The 9,988-nt window shown below is 43.8% G+C and overlaps 1 protein-coding gene across 1 annotated transcript in view; it reads right to left on the bottom strand.

The window, feature by feature from the left end:
* Positions 1–1,165: 1,165 nt before the first annotated feature.
* Positions 1,166–9,988, bottom strand: part of LOC112080620 (multiple epidermal growth factor-like domains protein 9) — a 72,398-nt gene continuing 63,575 nt past the window's right edge. Inside the window, exons 5-6 of the mRNA XM_024146456.2 lie at positions 5,014–5,277; positions 1,166–4,597 (exon numbers count right to left, since the gene is read on the bottom strand). Coding sequence (XP_024002224.1) covers positions 4,104–4,597; positions 5,014–5,277 — 758 coding nt within the window. The 3' untranslated portion in view covers positions 1,166–4,103. The remainder of the gene's footprint in view (positions 4,598–5,013; positions 5,278–9,988) is intronic.

Raw genomic sequence — 9,988 nt, 5'->3', positions numbered from 1 at the left:
AGCTGCCCCGATTAACTGTAAGTGCTGTTATTGTGAATTGGAAACGTCTAGGAGCAACAACGGCTCAGCCGCGAAGTGGTAGGCCACACAAGCTCACAGAACGGGACCGCTGAGTGCTGATGCGTATAGTGTAAAATTGTGTCTGTCCTCGGTTGCAACACCCACTACCGAGTTCCAAACTGCCTTTGGAAGCAACGTCAGCACAATAACTGTTTGTCGGGAGCTTCATGAAATGGGTTTCCATGGCCGAGCAGCCTCACACAAGCTTAAGATCACCATGCGCAATGCCAAGCGTCGGCTGGAGTGGTTTAAAGCTTGCCGCCATTGGACTCTGGAAGAGTGTAAACGAGTTCTCTGGAGTGATGAATCAGGCTTCACCATCTGGCAGTCCAAAGGACGAAATCTGGGTTTGGTGGATGACAGGAGAAAGCTACATGCCCGAATGCATAGTGCCAACTGTAAAGTTTGGTGCAGGAGGAATAATGGTCTGGGGCTGTTTTACATGGTTTGGGCCCCTTAGTTCCAGTGAAGGGAAATCTTAACGCTACAGCATACAATGACATTCTAGACGATTCGGTTTGGGGAAGGCCCTTTCCTGTTTCAGAATGACAATGCCCCATGCACAAAGTGAGGTCCATACAAAAATGGTTTGTGTGGAAGAACTTGACTGGCCTACACAGAACCCTGACCTCAACCCCATCGAACACTTTTGGGATGAATTGGAACGCCGACTGCGAGCCAGGCCTAATCGCCCAACATCAGTGCCCGACCTCACTAATGTTCGTGGCTGAATGGAAGCAAGTACCTGCAGCAATGTTTCAACATCTAGTGGAAAGCCTTCCCAGAAGAGTGGAGGCTGTTGTGGCAGCAAAAGGGGGACCAACTCCATATTAAGTGAGAAGTGGTAGATCTGTTCTAAAGTATGTGTGTTATTTCTATGCTTCCCGTTCTTAAGTTTAGTTTTTGCGTCTTTTACTTTAGGTTTTGTACACCAGCTTCAAACTGAAAATACAATTTCACAGCGCTTTAGATGGTACACAATGACTGCTTGTTTTGTCACAAACTGAAATTTGGCAAACTATTCAAATTTGATCAAAAAGGAAATGCCGGAGCAATTTCTGCATATTGCACCATTCATATAATAAATTAACAACACTGACACAAATTTAACAAAAACAGAGTTTAATTTTGGTAGGTTACATTAGCTGTGGTATGTACAAGGTGTATCAGACAGAAAAGGCATCTGGTAAATCTCAGCACCTATGCTTCTATGGAAGAATTATGGTTGGTATGTCGTTTCAATGGGAAGAGATCAGAGTTGAGAATACCTCTAATATGCCTGAATGTCAAAACAACCCAGAGGCCCAGAATCTCCCAGTCCTGAAAATAATTCACCCTCTCCTATCTACAATAGTAGCTTCTTATTTACAACCAATCTGTACATCATGTTCATATTTACAATGAGCAGGACAGTACCTGAGGGAGTAAGAGCATATTATCTCTAGGTGGAAAGATGGGGAGAAATGTATTGCAGGGAAATGGGGGGGGGGGGTTCAAAGCTTCAGATCCGTTGAGCAGCTTGAAGGAAGGTTAGAACCATTTTTGATAACTGAAACTGGACATTTGATATACACTGAGTGCATCCCTTCATGGCAGCAGTGTATCCATCTGCAAATTGATTTTTTCAGCAGGAAAATGACCCATGCTACAAGGCTAGGATTGTCCAGGAATGGTTCCACAAAGAGTGGCCTGCCCAGTCACCAGATCTAAATCCAATTGAGCATCTGCGGGATGAGATTGAACAAGCTATTCAGAGCAGAGATCCACTACCAGCCAACTTGACACAACTGTGGAAAGCATTGGAGTCAACATGGGCCAGCATCCCTGTGGAACGCTTTGGACACCTTGTAGAGTCCATGCACTGAATAAATGAGGCTGTTCTGAGAGCTAAAGAGGGTCCAACTCAATATTATGAAGGTGTTCCTAATGTTTTGTACACTCGGTGCACAAGGTCATGTAATAACAATTTCAAAGAAACCTTTATCTGGTATGGTGACAATAGTTCTACCAAATCTCATAATTCAAACCAGTTTGCGTTGTATTCAAAATAATTGGGAAAGAGCTCTGCCTTCCCTATTTCCGCATGCTTTTGAATTCACCGCTAAATGGTTTAATCCTTTTCCATAAATGACTAGCTATGCTCCAAAAAAGTTGCAAGAGTCTGGGTGTTGTTAAACCCCGCTGTCCTGGCTAAATTCCCAGTCAGGCCCTCAGACAATCATGCCCACATAATCACCCCCTGATTCTTAATTAGTATGATGCACTTCCTCATCTGTCCACTGTGACAGCTGGGTCATGTTCAGTAGGTAACACGGGTGGTAAAATGTTTTGAAACAGAAAACGAAAACAAGTCCAGGTAGTGTGTCCCCGTTTCAGTCTTTTTCTTCTGTTTCATGCCTACTGAACTCGAGCGTCATCATCCAGGTGGAAGTAGTGGATAATAGTAAAACTATTTGAGCACTTGCTACACAAATCCAGTTCATTATTATTATTATTATTATGAATAAAATAAGAAACCATGAAAATGACTTCTCCTGCCTTAACTTCAGTTTCAGCCGTAAACCAATACATTTTCTGTAATGGGCCTTCTGGCATCTGCATGGCTAAAATCTGGCTGTGCAACACATTAGCAGTAAGCTTATTGAGGAAAACAAAAAGCAATAAATTATCAAATAAAATGAACAAAAACACTTGTTTAAAATCTGGAGCCTCTTGTTTTCTCCTAGTGAAATAGATGCCCTGGACTTAACAGTGTACCAGAGCCCTGCAATCATTTCATTTTAGTGTCAAACATACCAAAATGGCCCCACAGCAGTGTTGTATGAATCATAATCGTCGCAAAACTATTGTCCATTTTCTCTCTCATTATACAATGTAAATGAACAATTCTGAAACAAGTTATCCTCTATTGAAACCAACCAGGACAATACACTCTGTCTTTATTTTGTGTGTATGTGTTTTATTATGGTACAAGGTGTGCATGTGTGTGTGTTTTATTTAGTGCTTGTGCATGTGTATGCAGTACTGTATGTGCAAACATAGTGTTTGAGGATGTGTATATGAAGAGGTGCACCTACTGTCAATATTCAGTATGTTTTTGATTGTGTGATGCAGCGTTTCAGAGTGGGCTTCAGTTCACTGGTTTCACAGGCCTGGCTGGACACTCAGCCTTCACGGACCTCCACATGCTCACCTTCACTCTCTTCCTAGCTCAATGTGGTTCCCTGTGGCTCAAAGGTTGAATCATGAAGGGCACAAAGACTCCCAGGCCCTTCTGAACCATTCAAACTCCCAGGCCCTTCTGAACCATTCAAACTCCCAGGCCCTTCTGAACCATTCAAACTCCCAGGCCCTTCTGAACCATTCAACTCCCAGGCCCTTCTGAACCATTCAAACTCCAGGCCCTTCTGAAACCATTCAAACTCCCAGGCCCTTCTGAACCATTCAAACTCCCAGGCCCTTCTGAACCATTCAAACTCCCAGGCCCTTCTGAACCATTCAAACTCAGGTTGTCATGTTACATGTTTTCTCCCAGTCTGGGTGACTCAGGAGTCACTGGATTTCTGATTCTGTAGTTAGTCCATCCTTCCAGCTCTTCCTCATTTTAGTAACCGCAACATTATTCTCTCTGTTGAAGTCATCACAACAAGCAGATCATTTATTATTCAAATCCTGAGGACTGGACGATAAACCTCCCCCATCTCTGCCTCTCCCAGTCCGAGACCTTCCTCCCCCCTCTCTGCCTCTCCCAGTCAGAGACCTCCCTCCCCCCCATCTCTGCCTCTCCCAGTCTGAGACCTTCCTCCCCCCTCCCTGCCTCTCCCAGTCAGAGACATCCCTCCCCCAGTCAGAGTTTCATGGTGGGTGTGGCCACCACGGGTGGGGTTGGTGGGTGTGGTAGAGATGGGACAGAATACAGTTTCCCGGAGGATGCGTCTTTATCACACTAGTCCAGAAGGCTGCGGTAACACCAATAAATATTAGCTTGCACACCGGCGTTAAAACTCCAAAGAAGAAGAAGCATCCCCACCCATGGCCCATCATCACGCCTTGTACATGTTGATGGGGCTGCTAAGCGCCAGCTGGCCGTTGGGCGCCACCTCCATGCTGGCCTCTTCCTCCAGCAGGCCCGACACGTCCCCCATGTTGGGCAGGCTGTCGTGGTAGCTGCTGATGCTGATGTTATCCTCCTTAAGCTCGATGGTCCAGAACGGAGCGTTCAGCTTGCGGTTGCGGTATTCACGGTAGGTATAGACACCGCCCGCCACGCCCATCAGCACCACCACTGCCACAATGATCACCGCGAGGACGATGACATTGAACTGGGTCCAGGAGACCTCGGAGATGGCGGCCGTGGTGTTGGCGAGGAGACCTGGTGTGGTGCTGGAGGCTGTGGTGGTCAGCTGAGTGGTGGTGGCGTTGGAGGTGGAAGTCATAGTTTGGCCACTAGAGGGGGTAGTGGTGGTGGAGCGCAGGGTCAGGGTGGTGGTGGAGGCGGTTGTTGTCGTGTTCTGCTCAGGGGTGGGAGTGACTATAGCTGGGGAAGAGAGGCAAGTGTGTCTGTTTAGCACAATGAACACTCTTGATAAAGGTCACTGCTAATTGTTTTACTATTATGCATCCTCAGCTTTGTTTGTTGATTTTATTATACATCTTTAATATTACAGTGCAATTATTCAATGGTGATTACAGGAGAATATCTCAGTCATAGAAACGTTGTTAATGTATATTTAACACTTTCACAGTGTACATATGAATCCATTGTTATAATCTAGTATTATATTAACGCTTATAAGAGTGATGAAAAAATAACACTGCATTAGAGTTACATTGTCAAAATTTTAATTTAACACAGACAGTAAGCAAGATGAAATTTAACACTACCAGAGTTAATTGCTTTGAAGCACTTGTCATCCACATGAATGATGATGATTATTATTAAATGATTCTGACCTTTGCAGCTGTGGATGATGGCACTACCCACGTATCCTTCAGCGCAGCGCTCGCAGTGTTTCCCCGACGTGTTGTTGACGCAGCTCAGGCAGTGACCCGTCTCAGGGTTGCAGATGCGGGGCGAGGTTCCGGGGTCGGCGTTCCCGCTGCAGTTGCAAGGAAGGCAGATGCTGTCCGCATTGTAGAAGCCACCCCTGCACTGGTCACAGTGGGGCCCCTGGTACTCTGGCTTACACTGGTCACACACAGATTGTCCCCTGGGGTCTGGGAGGAAGATAGAAACATCACAGCATGATTCAGTATGGGGAGTCAAGAAGACCTTCTACCACTAGGTGGTGGTAGCATTCTATGGGATAAACATTTTGGAGCGCTTGACAGTAGCATGGGTTGTGCTTGTATGATAGACAATTGAACACTTCAAACTGAAAAATAGAAATGATGCTTTACACAGCACAATAAGAGCTTTTTTGTGAGAACAAAACGCTAATATTACAACGTCCTTTTATTTATTTTTTGGACGGCAAATCTCTGCACAAAGCAACTTTTCTCAGGATGCATAAGCACTGTGGCAGAGATGTAACATTACAGTTCCACCAGAGACAACTTCACATGTGAAGCATTCAGGAATGTGCTAGGCTAAAGTGTCCCCCCCACTTGCTTATATTGACGGGTTTCATTTATTCTCTCTGTGGATAAGAAGTCAACATAAAGTACGTCATGGCCTTGCTCAGTTGGTAGAGCATGGTGTTTGCAAAGCCAGGATAGTGGGTTCAGTTCCCAGGACTGTCCATATGTAAAATGTATGCACTCATGACTAAGTCACTTTGGATAAAAGCATCTGCTAAATGACATATATTATTATTATTATTATTATTGACAAAGATGCTAGGATACCATCAAGAAGCTGAGTACACTAACTTTCAACGCCCATCCCGTCACACCAAGATCCCATCACACTAAGATAGTGATTTGTCCTCTGCACATACTGTACACCTAGTTGACCAGAAACATCCAATGTCCCTCTGTGGCTACAATCCTATCACCAGATGCATTTTACAACCAGAAGTACACAGGGCCAAACAGTCTAGAATAAATAATATCAGAAAGAAAGGTGGTGTGTCCATTCTCTCATTCATGCACCTCCTAAATGGTGGAATTGCATGAGCAGCTAGTCCTGTACTATTAAACTGAATCCCCAACATATGACTGACACATTTCTGTTCTACATCGGAGCTCCACAATCTGTGCGGTTGGTTCCACTCTTCCCTTTGTTTCTGTGCCCTCTTTACTCCAAATCTAATGAAAAAAGGATTAACAACAGAAGCCTCTGTTATCCGCCAGAGGCGAGTCGTGTTCAAAAAAACTGTGAAAACAAACCATAACAAGATCTCCTCAAAATGCATCGTCTTTGTTTTTTATGCCCTGAATTTTAATCACTAAACTCAAAATGGATGTGTCGTGGCCCACAAAGTCTAAGGTCTTCAGAGAAAAAACATGCCAGAGAGACTGTGCGTACAGTAATCTCGTTCTCAGACACACTGGGGGTACTGTAGTTTAATAGCTTTCATTAAGAGTGAGTACTGACTTCAAATGTATTGTCAGATATCATTAATTAATCGATCAGTCACTTGCTCTTATGGCAACGAGAGGTAATTAAAGAATGCAAAAGCACCATTTCTTCTACTGTTTTACTATTTGAGTTAACTTTACCTCATGATTGTTCAATTGTGAGGAAGATAAACAAAAAGGTGTGAAATTTGCTCTGGTGCAAAGGCTTGGTGAATGGTGACATATAAATCTACATCTAAGCACTAGAACCCCTCTCTGTACCTTCTCTCACTTTGCCTTCTGCAAAGGACTGCCAACAGAATGTAAACCAAGCAGATCAAAGAACCTCGACTCATCAGATGATTGCCACTCAGGAGGAATACACTTTGAGCTAAACCAATTTCACAGGTAATGTGCAGAGTAACAGGCTAGGAGGATAATGACCATCATCAGTCACAGCAGGGAAATAGAAGGCGGTGACAATTAGTGAAATATTAGAGGGGCTCATTTAAAAGCATTTACTGTTGCAGCAGAGGCTGAAAATTCATTTCACACACACGCTTATACACACAATGACAGGTTAGTGACGCATGCTGGAACTATTCAGGTTCCTCAGACACTCCTTGAAACCTGTGTGGTGCGTGCCAGACGATTAAAACCTGTGTGGTGCGTGCCAGACGATTAAAACCTGTGTGGTGCGTGCCAGACGATTAAAACCTGTGTGGTGCGTGCCAGACGATTAAAACCTGTGTGGTGCGTGCCAGACGATTAAAACCTGTGTGGTGCGTGCCAGACGATTAAAACCTGTGTGGTGCGTGCCAGACGATTAAAACCTGTGTGGTGCGTGCCAGATCATTGTAGGGAGCCTAATGACACTACATTATCTAGTGAAAAAGTGTCATTTGACAGAGTGAGAGAGAGACAGAGAAACAGTTTCCTCTTCTAGCATTGGCCTTTTTACCTTTCGCCTAATAAATATCCAGCCTCAGTGTATTGGGTGAACCAGAGTGTAAAATAATTTGCATTGCAAATGTGATAAATCCTTCATGTGCAATTCATTTGACTTTTGCCACAGGGGAGTCCCATTTTAAAACATACAGAACTGCTGTATTAATGTTGGTCAAAACACAGACTTGTATCTGTCTGCAGAAATTGCCTGAGCCTACAAGGTCATGGCCATAACTAAAGCAAAACTGGAACCTCTGACGTCCCCTTGTCCCACCATACCTTATTTATCTCAATGTGCAGCTTCCAGTGAACAGCAGAGGGGAAATTGTGTTACTTCGATTTTGACCTTACATCGATTAAGATGAGCAGAGTAAGGTGTTTTTTACATGACTAATGCCATACTCAGCCTACTGCCATAATCAGTTTGATATCAAATTATTAATGTGCATGTAAACGTACTCAGTGTTTCATATACACTGGTTGTTAATACTTTTTTGGGATATAGAGTGGCCCTGGAGGGGGAAACAAAGCAGGGGAACCTCTGGTCTGAAAACTACAGGATGACAGGAAGTTGTACTGTTGGTCCGCTCCTGTGTTGTGGAAGGAAACAGCAGGGTGGCTGCCAGCTGGACACGTGGCCCCTTAATAAACTCATCTGTCAGCACCACTGACAAGGAACTAACAAACAGATACAGGAAACACAGCATGCTACCTTTCAAAACGAGGACTTAGAATCAGGAAAAGCACGTAACTGCCTCTTGAAACCATTTAACATTACATGTATGTACAGTACCATGTTGATCATTTATCTAGTGAATTGTTGAATTATTAACTGAGTACCAGTGTAGAGGCTTCTTCCCAAAAGACATTCATAGGCCTTCGAGTAGTTAATTAAAACCTCAAAGTGACATATTCATAGATTTGGGTCATGTGTACACAGGATGGCCCAATTTCTGACCCGATAGCAAATTAATGGAGGCAGGATCCTTCCCTAGATGGAAAACGCTCACAAAATTACAAGAATCAGCATTGGTCTGAAATCTATGAGGTTCTGTATGTATTGTATATTGAAATTCAGCTTTTAGCAGCATATGAATAAACAAAAAAATGTTTTTGGTTGTTGCAGTTTCCTTCTATCACATCATATTAAAAATGGCTTTGGATTTCCATGGGTCAGGGGTGTTGTGAGGTGACTGACAGAGACCTCAACCCACACGACCCTTATATTATACATCTCCAAGCCTGTTTGCTTGATAGACTAGACTACAGTATAACACTCCCGCTTACAATTCGCTCAGCGTCTTGGCCAGTGACACTGTGACCAATGCTACCCATGCTAGACAGAGCATGTGAAACTAAACCAAGATCTGGGACACACGAGCGAGGAGGCATGTGGTAGCTAGGGGGCTCCCCCCAGTTTCCTTCACTGCTTAGTGGATGACAAGAATCTCCCCTCCATCCCCTCTCATCCTTCTCTCCTCCTCAGCAAACACACACACTTCAATCTTCTGAGTCAGTGGAGAATAAGATGAGACGTGCCGAAGCACATATATATATATTTTTTAACATTTTAGTCATTTAGCAGACATTCTTATCCAGAGCGACTTACAAGAGCAATTAGGGTCGCCTTGCTCAAGGGCACAGACATATATTTCACCCAGTTGGCTGAGGGATTCGAACCAGCGACCTTTAAGTTACTGGACAAACGCTATTAAAAGCTAGGATACCTGCCACCCAACACACGCTCAAGGGGTCAAGCTGTCGCCCCCACTGCACATCCAAATCTAGGGACCAGGTTGTAAGTTTAACAGGAGAAGACATGCTCCTAAACGTGCTGAAGAAGCAGTTATGCAGAAGTTTGTTGTAAAAATGTGAATGAGTCGTGAAATACCCATCCAATATCGGCATAGCTATATATTTTGATTTTATGATTGGTAGGTGATAAAATGCAATAAAATGCTACATTATCCTTCTTGGATTTACTAACTCAAATAAACATAACACACAGAATTCCATTCAGTATGCTGCTGTTGTATACAGTCAGTGAAGTATTGGATGAATGGATGCAATAATCTCTGGAACAAGCAAACCAAATTAATTCTAAAAGCTTTAACAAGAGCAGGGTATTTTGTTTCATTTGAAACAGCATAACATTTTATTAAAGAAGATACTAGCCTATTTCATAGTCAGCAGCCAGGCGTTGCTCGGTAGACAAAAACACCCCAGGACGCACTGTATCTGATTGACCCTCCATTTGTATGCATTGGACTGCAGGAGCATTTATCCCCATCATCAACTTAGCCAGAGGGGCTTTCACAGCCCTCCCAGTGCATTATCAGGGGTACAGGCATTTTAACACTTGTTGGCGTTGCCAGGGCAACCAGTCTCTTCCTCTGTGGTCCCTTCAGTTTGGCTGTCAATCATTCTTACTGTGCATTAAACGCTGTGTGAGTGAGTGAATAGTAGTAGTAGTGTGTGT

The sequence above is a fragment of the Salvelinus sp. IW2-2015 genome, unplaced genomic scaffold (assembly GCF_002910315.2).
Source record: "Salvelinus sp. IW2-2015 unplaced genomic scaffold, ASM291031v2 Un_scaffold16393, whole genome shotgun sequence".
NCBI classification, from domain to species: domain Eukaryota; kingdom Metazoa; phylum Chordata; class Actinopteri; order Salmoniformes; family Salmonidae; genus Salvelinus; species Salvelinus sp. IW2-2015.
The sequence above is the reverse complement of the archived record's forward strand: the minus strand, read 5'-3'. Positions and strand labels throughout refer to the sequence as shown.